At 37.7% G+C, this 17,580-nt stretch overlaps 1 protein-coding gene across 1 annotated transcript in view; it reads left to right on the forward strand.

Annotated features, from left to right (window-relative positions):
* Window positions 1–17,580, forward strand: part of URB1 (URB1 ribosome biogenesis factor) — a 91,860-nt gene that overhangs the window by 34,658 nt on the left and 39,622 nt on the right. The window contains 9 exon segments of the mRNA XM_078146568.1: window positions 2,944–3,051; window positions 5,085–5,201; window positions 5,774–5,912; window positions 7,753–7,923; window positions 8,900–9,093; window positions 10,714–10,935; window positions 12,372–12,551; window positions 15,057–15,909; window positions 17,087–17,285. Coding sequence (XP_078002694.1) covers window positions 2,944–3,051; window positions 5,085–5,201; window positions 5,774–5,912; window positions 7,753–7,923; window positions 8,900–9,093; window positions 10,714–10,935; window positions 12,372–12,551; window positions 15,057–15,909; window positions 17,087–17,285 — 2,183 coding nt within the window.

The raw sequence follows: 17,580 nt of genomic DNA on the forward strand, positions 1-17,580 counted from the left end.
ATTAACAAATTTGTTTCCTCTCTCTTCCCACCCTTTCGTCCCTCCCCCTTGAGAAATAAAGAAAAATAAAGCCTTGGTAATAAACATGCACAGATTCCTTCACTGGCCATGTCTCATTCTGCACTCTTGAGTCCATTACCTCTCTGACAGGAAATGGGAAGCATATTTTATGAGTCCTCCAGAATACTGGTTGGTTATTGCTTTAATCAGAATTCTTAAGTCTTTCAAAGTTTTTTCTCTTTACAATGTTTTTATTGTATAAATTGTTCTCTTGGTTCTGCTCACTTCACTTTTTCTTAGTTCATACTAGTCTTAATGGGTTTCTCTGAATCTATCCCCTTTATCATTTCTTAATGACACAGTAGTATTCTATGACCTTCCATAATTTATTCAGCCATTATCCAGTTGATGGGCACCCTCTTAGTTTGCAGTTTTTTCCTATTAGAAAAGAGCTCTGTCTGTGTGTGTGAGGGGGGGAGGATGTATACACGGTATACATATACACATACATAATACATTTGTAACACTTTTATATAGATTTTATATATTATATTTAATATAATAATATGTGATATTGTATATTATATTTTATATGTGTATGTGTGTATATATGTATATATGTGTGTGTGTGTGTGTGTTTTTGTAGAGTCTTTTTTCTCTTGCTTTGATCACTTTGGGGTATTGGTATAGTAGTGATATCACTGGGTCAGTGGATATGCACATTTTAGTGACTTTTTGAGTATAGTTTCAAATTGCTTTCCGGAATGGCCAGGCCAATTTACAGCTCTACCATTGGTTCATTAATGTATGTGTTTCCTTCCTTCCTTCCTTCCTGCATTCCGGGTTAAGTGACTTGACTAGGGTCACATAGCCATTAAGTAGCTGAGATCACATTTGAATTCAGGTGCTCCTGATTCCAGGGCCAGTGCACTATCCACCGTACCACCTAGCTGTCCTAATGTGTTGGACATACATACTGTCCCACATCTCATCTGACATTTTTATTTTCCTTTTTTATCGACTTTGCCAATCTTATGGCAAACCTCAGAGTTGCTTTAATTTTCATTTCTCTGATTTATTATTTTGAATCAAGTGAATAAACATTTGTTAAGTGCTTGTTTATATACCAGGCACTATGCTAAGCACTGGAGATACAAAGAAAGACAAAAATAGTCTCTGTCCTCAAGGCATGGTGACAACACACAGACAACTATGTACAAATAAGATACATATGGGATATATTTGAGACAATCCACCTTATGTCAATAAGGCACAGGCATTAGCAGGGGCTAAGAAAGGCTTCTTCTAGAAGATGGGATTTTAGCTGAGACTTACAGGAAACAAAGAGGCAGAGATGAGGAGGGAGGGCATTCCAGGCAAGGAGGACAGCCCCTGGAAATGCAGGGAGTTGGGAGACAGAGGGTCTTGTGTGAGCAACAGCATGGAGGGGAGGGTATGTTGAGTTTAAAATCTGTCTATGTGACATTCAGTTTAAGGTGTACACTGGGTGTTTGGAAGTATAAGATTAGGGATTAAAATAAAGGCTAAAGCTGGACAAGTGGATCTTGGGATCATCTACATAGAGATTATAATTCATCCATGGGAACTGATGAAACCACCAAATGAAATTGTATATAGAGAGAAGAGGGCCCAGGACAGAGCCTTGTCATTCACCCACCTTCAGCAGGCATGACCTCAATGAAGATCTAGCATAGGACACTGAGGAGCAGTCAGACCCTCAGGAGTACCAGGAGAGAGCGGCATGAAATCCTAGAGGGAAGAGGGTGATGGATAGTGTCAGCAGCTGCAGAGAGGTCAGGAAGGGCGAGGATTGAGAAAAGGCTAATTTGGCAATCGAGATCACTGGTAACTTGGGAGAGAATGGTTTTAATTGAACAATGAGGTCAGAAGCTAGATTACAGAGAATAAAGAAGATAATGGGAGGAAAGGAAGTTGAGGCAGTAATTGGAGACAGCCTCCTCAAGATGTTCAGCCATTAAAGGGAGGATTGAAATAGGATGATAGTGCGGATAAATGGATCAGTTTTTGTCAAATAGTAGATTCTTACCCTAGTAGCTGAGGACTTTGCTCTTTTGCTTCTGTATATTGCATGTCTAATTGAGTCCACTGATAAATCTATATCTTGTTTCTTAACTTATACCAAATTGTTTTGATTACTACTGATGTGTAGTTTATAGTTTGAGATACAGTTTGAGATGAGGGCTAAACCCTCATCTTTCCCACTTTATTCCTCTTGAGATTCTTGGCTTTTTATGCTTCCAAATAAATTTCTTTTTTTCTAGTTCTATAAAGTAATCCTTTTATGTTTTTATTCATATGGCATTGAATAAACAATCACTTTAGTTAGTATTGTCATTGTTATTATTTAGGCTTGATCTATTACTGCTGTTCTTATTGAGTCTTCTTCATCTCAGGTCCTTTTGTACCTTCTTCCTCTCTGGCTCTTCATCTTTTAGTTCTTGCTTTTCTCTGCCTTTTCCTTCTCTTTTAAATTCTAAAATCCTTACAAATTTGACCTTTCATTCCAACTTCAGTCTCTGGCTTTCCCAGTTCCAGAGCTTTCCATATCACCTTCACAGTTTTCTTCAGCTCAGTCCTTCTAGATCTTTATGTGGAAGTTGGAGCTGTAATGAATCAATCATAAATCAATACATCAGGAGAAACCCTGGCACTGTCAGTTGATTTCCTTGCTGTCTTTTGTTGGTGGTGTTGTCTTTAGCTTTATATTTTGAAGTGTTGCTTCCTCATTAATAAAAACCACAATCTTGAGTTAAAAATGCAGGCTTAACAGGGTTTGTTTGGTTTTTTTTTTGTCACAAATCAGGAATGTACAGTGCTTCTCTTTCATGAGTAACCTCAGCTTCTAGGTTATTTCAAAAGGAGTAAATTGTACCTAAAATATTATATCCCTTGTTCCTTTAGGAAAGTCTAAATGGTGGGGAAAGATCTGTATTTTATTTGCTGATGAAAATGTTTGTAACAAGTAAACACTCACAGCTCAAAGCATCAACAAAGCAATTGATTATGAAGGTAAGAATTTCCCACTGTTTTATATTTGAGATATTTTTATTTTATTATATATTGGCTGCTGGGTGTTAAAGCTCTTGTTGCCTTAAAAGATAAACTTAAAAATAGGTTTTTCTGCTGCATGTCTCAGTTTTAGCTTAGATACTCTTGGTAAGGACTGTTTAATGATTCATAGGAGCACTGTTTTATGACCTAGGACCTCCCAGGTCTTTGATCTAGGCAATAAACTAAGGTGTTTTCATTTATATGAAAGGCAACATGGAATAGTGGATAGGATTCTGGCCTTGGAGTTATAAAGATCTGGGTTCAAATTCTGCCTTTGACTTTTACTAGCTGTGTAACCCTGGGCAAATTGTTTTATCCCTATGGCTCAGACAACTCCCTAGAACTTATCTACTAAAACACAGGTAGATTGCAGTTTACATTGGTAGAGGAAATTTCAAAACTGGAACTTATGCTTATGGACTTGCAGATCCTTCCCGCAGGCCTTATTCTCTGTGACACATTTTCTGTAAATCATCATCATAATTGACATTTATATAGTGCTTTAAGCAGAAGAGTGCTTGTAAATGTTCAACAACCAGTTCTCTGAAAAAAAAATGTTGACATGATACACTTTTATATTTAATCTCTATTACTGACATTTTTCCATCGCCTTTTAAAGGCAATCAAAGCAATCAGTCAACCCTTGATTTATTAGCATGTATTAGTAGTGTTGGTGTATTTCTGAGGTGTAAATGCTTGTTCTGAAAATTCAACAAGTGGTTTTCAGGAACAGATTAAAGCTGGTTCTAGCACACCCATGGCTTTAAGGTTTATAAAATGCTTCATTTTTATTATCTCACTTAATCTTTGTAACTGCCTATAAGATAAATGATACAACTGTTATTATCCCCATTTTGTTGTTGAAGAAACTGAGGCTGAGAGAAGTTAATTGTCTTGTCCATGGACACATAGCTAGTAGAGTCTGAAGTGGAATTTGAACCTAGGACTTCCTGGTTTCCAGGTCCAGCACTCTGTCCACTATGCCACCTAGCTGCCTCAGAATTGAGCTTCAACCCAATCCAGAGTGAAATATCACAAATTTCAATCTGAATTAACGGGTTTTTACTGTGTTATATACAATATTTGTAACTTTGTTTTTTGTTGTTATAATACCCCATGCCACAGTTCCACTTTAGTGATGGGGCTTCTAAGACAGCCTTGTCCTCTCTTAGATTCTGTTCTCGGATACATAGTTTAATAGGTTCTAGTATAAATCATCACTGTGGTGCCATGACTGGATAAGAATAAGTAGAGGGATAATCTGTATGTAGTAGAATTTGTAATGTGCTTGAGTGACCGTGAAATAGCAAAATAAATTTACTCTTATAAAGGAGATTTCTTTACCTAGATCTTTGGATCTTTAGTAGAGAACCAGGTAGAGAATGTTCTTAGTAGATGTAGAAGACTTTTCTTTTTTCATTTTAGAAAGAGCTAAGCCAAAAAAAAAAAGATCAACAAGAGCAAGAGAGGCTGAGTTTCCATTCTAGAGAACAAAATAATCTTGTCATTCCTCCACTTGCTTGTAAGCACTTATTTATGTTTTTAAAGACTAATCATTAAAATAAGATAACTTTTGGTTAAAAAAAATTCTCCAAATTAAAAAAATCTTCTTATCCACTTAACAATCATAATTGTAATAATCATGATCATAGCAGCTAGTGTTTATTTAGTGCTTAAAGATATGCAAAGCATTTTACAAATATTTTCTCATTTGATGCTATCTGGATTGTGCTGTTATTATCCGTATTTTACAGATGAGGAAACTGAGGCAGACTGGTTCAATTACTTGCCCAGGTCACATAGCTAATAAGAGTCTAAGGCCAGATTTGTACTCAGGTCTTCCTAACCCAGCTCCAGCACTGTATCCACTTGGTAGTATTTTAGTTTGCTCATTTTGTAGGAGCATCATTAAGGTAAAATATGTTTGAGATGTGTTTGTCTTGCTAGAATTTAGCTTCCTTTTTTTCACTTGTTGCTTTTCTTTCTGACAGATTTTACGTGACACTGGAGTATTTGAGTACACATGGAAGGAACTAGAGCTGTGGTTGGAACAGTTAGATAACACAGCAGAAGAGGGAAAAGAAGTAGTGATTCAGTTTTTGGAATGTGTAAGGATTTTTTTCATATCCCTAAATGTAAAAGGAGATTGATCAAGATTTTGGGGGGTTTTTTCCTCTTGACAATTAGAACCTTAATTTTTTAAAGTAGCTTTTCAACGAAGACTTTGAATTTCAGTTTAAAAATTTCTTCTGCAATGTAACAAAAGTTTTAAATTCTCTTCACGGTGCTACTTGATTCTTCTAATATCATGAAGGCATTGTTAAAGCTTGCTGAAAACCCCCTAGAGGATGTGGCAGAATTGCTTAAAAGATCAGTGGTGTAACAAATGGAAAAGAGTGTTAGCTTGTCTGGGTCAGTGACTTCTAGGCACGTCTTGGTCAGTCTGAAAGCTCTATTCATTCATTAATGGTATTATAACCTTAAAATGGTATACTTGAAACTTACACAGATATTAAAGAAAAAACAAACAGCAAAGGGGAAAAAAACTGCTAATAAAGTTGTTTTTATTGGTAGAAAGATAAAATTTTTATGAATCAATTCTTGCTTTTGAACATTAACATTTTTTGTATTTGCCCATGCAGCCAATGATAACGTCTTGTTTTTTGTCTTTGATATTCAGGTTTTGTTGCAGTTGGTAACAAATCCTTATTCATACACAGATAAGGCGGCTGACTTTGTTCAAGAAGCCAGTACACTGCAAGCTACTATGATGAAGCAAGATGCTGATAATGTTAGCATACCTATATCCCACATTGATGGTATGTACTCGTGTCATTCTTGTCCTCTGGCTTTAACCCACAATTTTAAAGATCAAATTACAGAAGGCTGTTGTAAAGCAGAAAAGAGAAGTTTAATGCTTTGTGGCAGTTCCATTAAAGGTGACTGTTACTGTAGTAAACATGAGACATAGAATGGAATAATGCAGAGTACACTCGATTTGTGCTTGTGAGTCCTGGATTTGAATCTCAGATCATTGGCTTAAGCCTGTATGACATTAGGCAAGCCACATAACCTCTCTGGACTCCAGTTTCTCATCTCTAAAATTCTAGGATTGTAGGATTTGATGATTGCTTCTAGCTCTTAGTCTGTGATCCTATGTCATACCTGCCAAGTCATGACTTTTTCCAGTTATGGAGTCAGTCAATGTTAGGAATGAAATAAATGTTTCATTTATAATTTTATCATGAAATTTAATAGCAAATGCAAGTGCCTTGTGTTATCTGGTAGAGACCAGCTCAGTCACCTTAATTTGTTGGAGGGGACATATTGAAATGATGGAGAGAATGACTAAGAAGGATGTTTACTCTGTCAGTGCAGATTGGCAACACTTCAGCAACTTAAAGTCTTAGGCAGTTTTCTGGGAAGTTGAGAAGTTAAGTAAGTTACAGTGTGTCAGAAGCAGAACGTGAACCCACTTCTTTTTGTCCCCAAGGCCAACTCTATCCATTAGTCCATGTTTGTTTTTGGTTTTGTTTTTTTCTCACCTTAATTCACAACTTAAAATTATTAAGGTTTTTTTTTTTAATCTTTTTCTCCCCCAGAGTCTCTTCTGGGAATTTCAAGCTAGGGAAAGCTTGTATTATCTGTTCAACTAAATATCATATATTTTATTAGGCAAGGGTCTTCTTTTTAATTTATTTTTTCAGTTAGCCAAAAGAAATTTTCTCTCCCTTCTGCTACTCTATCCAATCCCAACATTAGAAAAGAAAAACAAAACCTTTTTAACAAATATTTTTGGTAAGCAAAACTAATTCCTACGTCAGCCACGTCAGAAAAAATGTCTTATTCCTCTACTTCTTGGTTAGCCAGTAACATTGTTTCATTGCTTGACCTCTAGAATCACAGTTAGTCATTGTTTTGATCAAAGTTCTTATGATTTTCAAAGCGATTTGTTTTTTACATTGTTGTTGTTATTGTGTAAACTATTCTGATTCTGCTCAATTCACTTTTCATGAGTTCATACAAGTCTTCCCAGGCTCCTGTGAAACAGTCCCCTTTATCATTTCATATGGCACAATATAGTAGTAGTGCATTATATTCATATGCCATAATGTGTTCATCCATTCTCCACTTGATGGGCACTCCATTAGTTTGTAGTTCTTTTCTATTAGGAAAAGAGCCACTATAAACATTTTTGTACATAAGGGTCCTTTTTCTCTTGCATTGATCTCTTTAGGAACTAGGCCTAGTAGTGTTGTCACTGGGTCAAAGGATATGCAGTTTAGTGACTTCTTGGCCATAGTACCATGTTGCTTTCCAGAATGGCCAGTCAGCTTGTAACCCCATCAGCAGTGTGTTAATGTGTCTGTTTTCTCATAACTCCTCTAGCACTTGTCATTTTCCTTTTATGTCAGTTTTGCTAGTCTGATGAGTGTGAGATGTAACCTCGAAGTTGCTTTAATTCGGAAAAGGGTCTTGAGACCTTAGAGTCCAAATTCTTATTTATAATGGATTATAATCAAGCTTTTTATCTTTCTTGTTCTCAAATAGTTATTGTTCGCATCCTCTTGTTTATACTTCCTCATGGAACCATTTGGATTTCAGTCCTGTCTCTGTGTTCATTTGAATTTGATAATTTCTTGTTTCCTTATCTTGTAGATATCCTGGATATGGTGGATGTCCTCATGGAGGACAGCGAAGGCTTAGATGAGGAAATTGGGTTCTCATTAAGTGAAGATATGATCCTGATGACGTTCCCTTTTAGTGCCATAGTTCCTGCTGCTCTGGACAGCAGGAATAGATCGCTTCTTGGGACTGGACATGATTCAGGTACCTTTTTTTGGCTCTGCATATTAGCTGCCTAACAGTGGCTATGTCTTTGTGGGAAAATAGTTAATAGGGAAGCCCATGGCACAGTGCATTTAGTACTAGGGATAATTCAGTTCAGTTATTGGAAGCTTGAAGCAGCAAGAGTTCTGACTCTCCTCATCTGACATTCCCTGCAGTTTATAAATTTCCATAGGCATGTAGGCATGTAACATGTACAAGATGAATACATGTGGCTTTTGCTTCATGTGTCCACGGGGCTTAGTTTCTGTTCCCTGAGGAACAGAATATGTATAAATATGGTGAATATTTAAAGAGAGTGGTTTAGCACTAATCTGTTTAGTAAAAGAAGCAGTGATCACTAGGAGCTAAATTCTATCCAGAATAAATCACCTCCTTTTTTGATTAAGTTGTATTAGGCTGATTGTTGTGTTTGGGAAGACATAAATAGTAACGATAATGATAATAGCTAGCATTTAAAAAAACCTTTTAGGTTTGCAAAGCACTTGCTTGTGTTATCTCATTTGGACCTCACAATACCCTGTAAGGTAGTTGTCATTATTACCTAATTTTACAGAGGAAGAAACTGTGGCTATGAGAAAAGTTAGTTAAGTGACTTGTCCAAGGTTACACAGCTGGTGGATGACGCAAGATTCAAACTGTTACCTTCCTGAATCCAGCACTCCAGTATTCTAGAGGCATCTAGTAGATAGTTTATTTCAGCTGGTCTTTCACACTGTCTTGTTAATACTGACTTCATTATAGGTAATGTGAACAAATCATATTAAAAGAGTATTGATTAATGATTGATTGAGGGGAAGCTTTTAGGGGTGTGCCACATAACTACATTTGAACCATGTTGAACATGCTGTGTTGTAGCATGAAGTTAATTGGGATGTATATGTGTATGACAAAGATTGAATTGATTAATTACAGGCTTGATTGGGCAAATATTCTAAATGTGTAATTATCTTCTTAGGAGAAAGCATACTGGCATATCTCATAGCTGTTCTGACAGACCTCCTACATACACAAAGAGATCCTTTGGCTCTTTGTCTGATGCTTCAGTCTTATGACAATTTGCAACTTTCAAGCACATCTTTGTGTGCTCGGCTTTGCCAATTCAACAAATACTACAGCCTGTGGATACCTAAGCAAGCCAGAGAAACTTTGGTGAGACTTATCTGCAATTATTTTGTGTTTGATTTTGAAAAAAAAAATGTGATTAGTAGTGAAATTTATATTCTATCCTAAAATGTATGTAGATACTATTATTTCTTTCAGGCTGTACATGGTTACAATAAAACTGTATTAGATGCTACTTGATAGGGAACGAAATAGAATGCCCACTTTGTAGATGATGAAAACAAGGCACAGATACATCAAAGATGTAATAAAATGAAATTTACCATTACTCCCTAATGATAATAGTCTCATTATCACCACTACAGCTTAGAACAGGGGTTCTTAACCCAGGGCCCAAAAAGTCCCAAGGAGTCCATGAACTTAGATGGATAAAAAAATGTATCTTTGTTTTGACTAACCTCTAACTGAAATTTAACGTGACTTTCAGCAATTTAAAAACATTCTGAAAAGTGATCCATAAACTTTACCAGATTGCCAAAGGGATCCATAGCACACAAAAACTTAAGAACCCCTCGTTTAGAGGGATAGTATTTAAACAAAAATTTTTTTTACAAACATTTGTTTGGATTAAATGTCTTAAAGGAGACTAATGCATTGTTGGATTATCTGAGTTTAATAGTTCGACACAGCTGCTGAAAGACAAACAGCTGAATCCTGCTAAAATTGAGGAACTGAAAAGAAAGAATTGATTCTCTTCTCTAGTTGAGGATTAACTCCTTTGTAACGTGATACTGTAACATCAGCTCAGATCATGGGGCATTCAGAACATTTGCCCTACTTCATAATCAGTTTTTAGATAGACATGTTTAATTTTTATTTAAAATTGTGGAGGTATTCAAAAAAATCTATGCATCCAGGGCATTTTATGTGATTCATAATGGTTAACTTACTCAGTGAAAGCAAACTGCTAAATAAGTGGAGGTATCACACATTCTCAAGGGCATTCTATAAATACTTATGTCAGATTTCCACAAAATTTAATTTCTTTCTTTTCATAAGAGTCAGGAAGTCACATCTAGAGTATCCTTATAGGATAGTGTTGGAAAGCCTGGTGAGGTAACAGTGGAATTTATTAATTACACTGGAAAGAATAAGTTGGTTAGATTTTACAGCTTCAGAATTCATCTTTATTCCCTTTTCCCTCTTATTCTTGTGCAACATATTAAAGTTAAGGATTATTGGTTTCTTTTAAAGGGATATTAGGGGCAGCTAGGTGGCGCAGTATATAGAGCACCAGCCCTGAAGTCAGGAGGACCTGAGTTCAAATCTGGTCTCAGGACCTGACACTGGACACTTACTAGCTGTGTGACCCTGAGCACGTCACTTAACCCCAATTGCCTTTAAAAAAAAAAAAAAGGAATATTAGTTGTAAATTCTGTTACCACTATTCCTAATTATAGTGTTTTAATTGTTTGTGGTACAATGTACAATTAAATCTGTAAGTATCATATGTTATCACATCAATTTTAGTTTTTTCATTGTAGCAAAATATCTAATTGTTATAGAAAAGCTTGATCTGTTAATACATCATCACAATTACACTATAAAAGGAATTGGATATTCACATTGATCAGTTTAAAAGTTTAGGATTTGGTAGCTTTGTTTCTGTTTTGATTTTTTCTTTATGCTTTTGCTGTTTTTCCAAAGGAATTTCAAGCTGCCAGACCCACTGAGGCATCACTTGTGGTTGGCTCTGCCTTTTCCATCTTGTTAACAGGTACTTATGAGAAGGGGAGCACCCTCCTCTTAGAAGAGGATGTCCAGGGGAAGCTGAGAGAAAGGATTGCTCAGCTCCCGATGCAGCAGATACTGCTTTCTGTGAAGCAGGTGATGCTGTATCTCAGAACCACTGTGGAGAACTTTGCCAAGGTGAAACTGCTTTTCTTTAAAGTCTTCTTTTCCTCCTACTTTCTGGAGAATGAATGTTTTAGGTAAACTAGAATTACACTAATCTGTAGCCTTTGAAAAAAGTTTATTTTTTCCAAGGACATGGTCAGGTAGAATGAGTTGATTGATATAATCACAGAATTTTAGAGCTGGAATGGGGTTTAAGGATCATCTAATATAACTTCCTGGTTTTACAAAAGGAGCGTATGTGCTGTTTATCTGTGAACATATATTCCTTCCTCACCCCCATCTCCACTCCCCCATAGCATGTAAACTTCTTGAAAAGTATTCTCACTTCTTTGTTTGTAGCCCTAGTGCCTAAGTCAGGAACATAGTAATCACTTAATAAATGCTGATTGGTTGAAACCAGGTCACTTGACTTCTAGATTGATGTTTTGTCTACTATTCCACATGCCCATCCTACTTATTGATAATATCAGTCAACAAACATTAAATGCCTGTTTATGTAGAACACTGTGCTAAATACTACATACTAAACAAGAGGCCAAAGCCAGATACTGGAGAAGGGAGGATGATGGTGATTGCCTTTCAGGAGTAGGCCTCACTTCCTTGACATTTCTGTTAGGTGGCTCCCCAGATGCAGGAGACCCAGTTTCAGAAGCCAGACTTTTGCCAGGCCTGATGTGCTAGTGTTGAAACTATCACAATTCTAGTGCCAAGTAATTCCCAGTGTCCTGATTTATTGGTTACTAAGTATTTCTTTAGAATTTGTACCCATTGCCTGTCATCTACTAGCTGCTTGAAATTGGACTGTGGTCATAAAATTGACGTTTGGGAAGAACAAATTCAACTGGCAGCATTCTGTATTTTTTCGGTGGCTGTCCCATGCCTGGAATGCTCTCCCTCCCGTTCTTTATCTTTTGGCTTTCCAGGTTCCCATTAAGACTCAGCTTAAATTCCACATATGGCATGGGGCCTTTCCCAGTCTTCCCTTTCACTCCCCAGTGTCCAGTACCTTCCCTTCTGAGATTATCTTCCACTTACACTATGCAGTGTATTATTTTGTGTGTATAATTTTCATATCCCTGGTACTTAGTGCATAATAAGCTTTTAATAATGCTTATTGCCTCTTTCTCTCATAAGCTTTTCTGGTCTATTCTCTGTAGGTTTCTGAAGGATAAACAAAATTGAACCGAGTTTCTCAAGCTAGGACAACAAATCAAGTTCTTAAGTTAATTGTGGATCACTAGCAGAGATCCATCCCTTGTCTTTCCATGTCTTTTTTTACGCAGTCACCCCTGTGGTTAACATTTACTTAGTTTGGGTTTTAGCTTATGCCTGTTTTCTCCTTTTAGGCAAAATAAGTTTTTGTAATTAGTATTACATGTTAAGAAGGGATTTTAGTTGCCTATCATCTTCCACTATATCTAAAAGGTAATTACCTGTTTATTTCACAGCTTGGTAAAAGTTCAGGTCCTGCACTGCTTCAGCTCTTCATGAATTTACTCAGCCACCTGTTGAGCCGTTGTTTTCAGTTGGATACATGTAACCAACAGAAATGTGAAGCTGCTCAGGCTGAATCTGCTATCTTTTTGGATGAAGAGTCCTTGGCCACACTGGAATTAGCCAATGATAAGGTAGTGATGCTCTCGAGATTTTACCACATGAAGGCATTTTTCTCTTATGACAGGTGAAATGAGCATCTTTAGAAAATTAACTAGGAAATATTTTGTTGGGGTTTTTTTCCTCCTAATTGTAGCAGCCTGAATTGAAGAAAGGACATGTATTTGGAGAAGCCTTTGCATTGTAAATATTTCTAGAATTGCTGCTCTGAGAAGACAGAGCTATTCTTCCCTTGTTATTCGTGTAAAGTAGGGTGTTTAATTGGTTCTACACAGACTTCAACTCAAGATTTAAAGTTTGTTTGAGCCCAGTTGGATCTCATTTCACAATTTAATGAGATCTGGACCTTCTGCAGATCACTTAATTGACATTCTGGAAGTATTTATTATAATAATATTTGCTACCTACATATAAGGTGTAGAAAAATTCTTATACATAATCATTCTCTTGTTTCTAACTAGAAAATTTTTTTAGGTATTTGAATTTCTCTCTTTCCTTGGAAATGAGGAAGGAAAGTTGCTTCTCTCTGTGCAGCTCAGTATCACTCCATTTGATAGGAATAGCTTTTAGTGAGTAGCTTCACATTTTTTTTTCTGACTTGGTAGTGTCTACTCAGCTATACACGTGAGGTAGATTTGAAAATCAGCATCATAGAGGTGATAATTAAAGTCATGGCAGCTGATGAAATCACCAAGTAAAGTAGTATAGAAGGAAAGAGAAGAGGACCCTCAAACAGAGGCCTGAGGGAAACCTACAGTTAGAGAGTGTGATCTGGAGGAAGATCCAGCAAAGGAGACTGAGAAGGAGCCATCAGATGGGTAGGAAGAACAAAGACAGAAGGCCAGTTTAGCTGGACTATAGACTTCCTAGGGATAAGAAGTAATGGCAAATGAAGAGGTAGGATGGGGCTGGGTTGAGGAAAGCTTTAAAAGACAAAAAATGAGTTGATTTATCTTAGAGACAATGTGGAGTCAGTGGAATTAACTGGAATTTATTGAGTTACATTGGTCAGACCTATGCTTAAGGAAAATAGCTCTGGCTACTATGGGGAGGATAGATTGGAGTGGATTTGAGGCATCCAATCAGGATGCTGCTGCAGTAGTCTAACCAATAGGTGCTGGGGCTGAACTAAGTTGGTGGCTGTGTAAGTAGTAAGGGGGAAGGAGGAGACTGATGTAGAGATTAGACACATATTGGCAACTGATTGGGGTGAGAAGTTCAGGATAATACAAACCTAGAAGACTGAAAGAATTGTCCATGCTCTTGACAGAAACAGGAACGTTTGGAAAAGGAGTAGGATCACAGGGGAGAGATAATGAGTTCTGTTTCGGACGTGTTGAGATTGCTATGCCTATGGTGCATCCAATTTGAAGTGTCCAGTAGTCAGCTGGTGTTATAGAAATGGAGCTGAGAAGGTGGCCTCAGCTCATCAAGTGAAATGTAGAGAAAAGAGTTCTCTCTAACTGTTTGAATTCTAGGCTATTGTCAGAGATATTGAATATAGTCTTTCCTCCAGTCTGCAGTGTTCCCTTCCCTATCTTGCTTTCTTTGATTTTATTTGTACAAAAGCTTTTCAGTTTCATATAATCAAAATAGCCTATTTTATCTATTGCAGTTTCCTCTGTGACAGATTTTTAATCCCAGACTGACTTCCCATTGACACAGCCCACTTGAGATTGCTTGTCACTTCATACCATCAGTTAACTGAGTTCAGTAAATATAAACTTACTTCTGTGTTAACTGTCCTGAGCTAATATAGGTAAAAGAGTAGATATGCTGAAAATAAAATAGAAAATAAAATTATTTTATTTTATCCATTGTTTTGGATGAGATATTTTACAGCTCTATTCCAGTCATTCCAATCATTGAGAGTGACTGTAGTGGAACTAGATCTGGAAGCAACCCCAGAGACCATCTGGACTGACCCCTTCAATTTACAGATGAGGGACTGAAGCCCAGGTCCTCTGGTTCCAGAGCCAGTGCTGTTTCTGTTGTATGCTACTATAGTGAACTTGTGCAGTGTGAAAGGAACAAGGGCCAGTAGTCTTCTCCTAAATCCTTGTTTGTGGATTAAAGACTTTGTATTCATTCAGTAGCATTTAGCAAAAACATTTATTAAGCATACTAATGCACTGTGCTAGATAAATAAGCTCTGGTCACTGTCCTCAAATATTGCTAATTGTGTTGTTCAGGAGTAAAATGTCTTCATGTAAGAAAAGGATGGGTAGGGTTTCAAAAGGCAGAGTTGGAAAAGCATTTGGGCATAGTTCCCTTTGATGTGAACAAAGATAAAAAAGCCTGTGGAATGGAGCATATGAAGTATATCAGAGGAAGTAGTGAATGAAGGGCATAAGACTTGCTCCTTGAGAAGAGCTTCAAGGGCTTGGCTAAGGAAGCTGGACTTTATTTGGGAGGCAGTAGGGGACCATTGTAGGTTTTTTAACAGGCTAGAGAAATGATAAGAACTATTTAATTAACCAATTATATTTGTGTGTATTGTTATATGTGCTGCATTTCAGACCCTTGAAGATGTATTGATGGTGATCTTCAGACACCCCACCTTGGAGAGCTGGTACTTGGCCTTGGAGCAGCAGACTCTTCCCTCACATGCCCTCAATCCAGTTCTCGTAAAGCTCCTAGCAACTCACTTGAATGCTGGGGTCCTCTCACTGCTGAAAGTGAGCGCCCCAATTCTGCAGGACATGCATCACATGGACATCCTTTCAAAGTATTTGGAAGCCATTACTAAGAGTGTCTTGAAGGAACTACAGACCCTGAGGACAGGCCCTCCCACTGCATATGGGAAACCCTCAACTCAGATAGAGGCTTTGTACCAACTACATCCCTACATGGATGGAGCCCAGCTTAGGGACATTATACTTGCCCTCCTGGCCCTTCCCAAACTGACCCTCTTGGGTCAGAGATCTAAGAAATCTCCCCAAAAAGGAAAACATCTGAGCTTCCTAGGAGAGATCCTCAAACAGCTGATCACTGGATGCCACCAGAAACAACCCCAGCAAGGAGAATTACAGTTGTCCCTGGAATATGTGAAGGGAATGAGTGCCCTACTGCCTGCACTGGGCATTGAAGAGCTGGAGACTGTGTTCTTTCAAGCTTTACAGAAAGACCCAGTTCTGGTCCATGTAGTTGAGTTAGATTTATTGACCTACTGTCTAAATCGTAAGACAGAAACTTCTCTTTCCATTGTAGCTTTGTTGATTCAGCAAAGTAGTACCCACCTGCTATACTTTGAGTTGTGGTGTTTGCAGGACCTAGGGCCCTGCCTTCCAGAAAACATCAGCCTCTTTCTTCCACTCCTCCATACCTATTTGCAGTCTTGTATGCAGGGAGACTTTACACGTCCATCCAAAGGTAAACCATGTTCCAGGATTGGTTGGGAAATAATTTATGTTTTATTTTTAAAATCCCAGATCTTTGAGCTACCAGATTATAGCTGAGTATAGTCCTTATTCTAAATAAACTCTTTAAGGTAGGAATTCTTAACCCTGGAGTCCCTTGACTCCCTGTGGGTGAATTGGGTGGGGAAAACCTATGAACTTTGGTGGGAAAAGATTATGTCTTTATTTTCACTATGATCTAAAATTTAGCATTTCCTTTTATTATTTAAAAACATCCTGAAAAGGGTTCCATAGGCCTCACCAGACTGCCAAAAGAGTTCATGACACAAGAAAGCTTTTAAAACTCCTACTTTGGAGATATAACTCTTGTCTTTCTGTGGTAGGATCCCATGACATGAAGTGACAGGAGGCTCTTGTGACTTGTTGAATTCTGTACATGTTCTTGGCTACTCCATCAGTGAATGAGATAACAAGAGGAGAGAGGGTCAGTGCCAGGGGCACCATGTTTCTTTAAGGCCTGTACCCTTTGTGGTAGCCTTATAGAATATCAATGCCTCTGTTCTCCAGCCATCCTAATTTTTATGGCAATTTCCAGTTAATAGGAAGAGTCATGCCTTAGCATAGAGTCCAAGGGTGGGTAACCTGCGGCCTATGCTAAGGCATGACTCTTCCTATTAACTGGAAGTTGTGCCTGTGCCATGGACTAACCCTGTATCCTCCTTAGACCCCTTACCCTAACCATTCTGTGGGTTTCCATTTAGTTCTAAGAACGAGTAAGTAGGCAAGTTGTGTTTTATAGTAGAATTTAATCTCTCTGATATTCTGTAACTTTTTGGTGAGTAGTGTGTCACCCTGCTTCTGTATAGCATCAGGTTAGCTAATAAGCACTTAATAAATGTCTGTCAGTCGACCCTTTATGATGTGTTTTTCTTTTTAAAGAACAAGAAGGCTGATGTCTGTTTTTACTTTATACTCCTCTGTCACCCTGTACTTTTCAGGAACAAATCAAATTATTTTGGGCTAGAAGGATACTTAGAGGTCAATCATGAAAGTCTTAGTAACATGTATAAGATTTTTAGTATTAGTAAGCTTGGAAGTGTACACCTTTTTGTTCTAAAAGGGCATGCAGGGGGGTTTAGGTTAGCAAGCTGTAGCTGACTTTTTTTTTTCCATGTTTATCTCTGCCCCAGTGTCTAGAGGTGTCATGAATGTGTTGAGAAAGGCCCTGTGGAGAGAGCTTCAAAACAATCTTTTAGGAGATGGTCCTCAGGGTCTTGGGATGCAAGAAGAAGTCCTTTCTAAATTGGTTCCTTATTCAAGAGCAAAGGAGCTTAAACTCCTCATAGACCAGCTGCCCGTCATTCTTCAAAGGCCAGAGAAATCCAGGAGGTAAGAGGAATGAATCAATGATGGCTCATCAGAAAGACTCTTCAGTATGTAAAAACTAAAGTGGACCCCAAAAAAGGGAACACAAGTGAAGGGTTTAGAGAGTGGGAAGGAGAGTTGAGCAGTGTGAAAATAAATTTGGGGAGTGTTCTTTCATTTTAAGGCTACATGTATCCATGTTATCTGGGTTAGGAAGAAATTTGGGATATTTTGGATCCCGTGGTCCTGAGTTACTTCCATGGAGAGGATTCACTTTAGCATCTTCATTCCTGAACGCTTTAATGTTTACTTGCTGCCT

This window comes from Phascolarctos cinereus, unplaced genomic scaffold, assembly GCF_003287225.1.
Source record: "Phascolarctos cinereus isolate Bilbo 61053 unplaced genomic scaffold, phaCin_HiC Scaffold_726;HRSCAF=1367, whole genome shotgun sequence".
Classification (NCBI taxonomy): Eukaryota; Metazoa; Chordata; class Mammalia; order Diprotodontia; family Phascolarctidae; genus Phascolarctos; species Phascolarctos cinereus.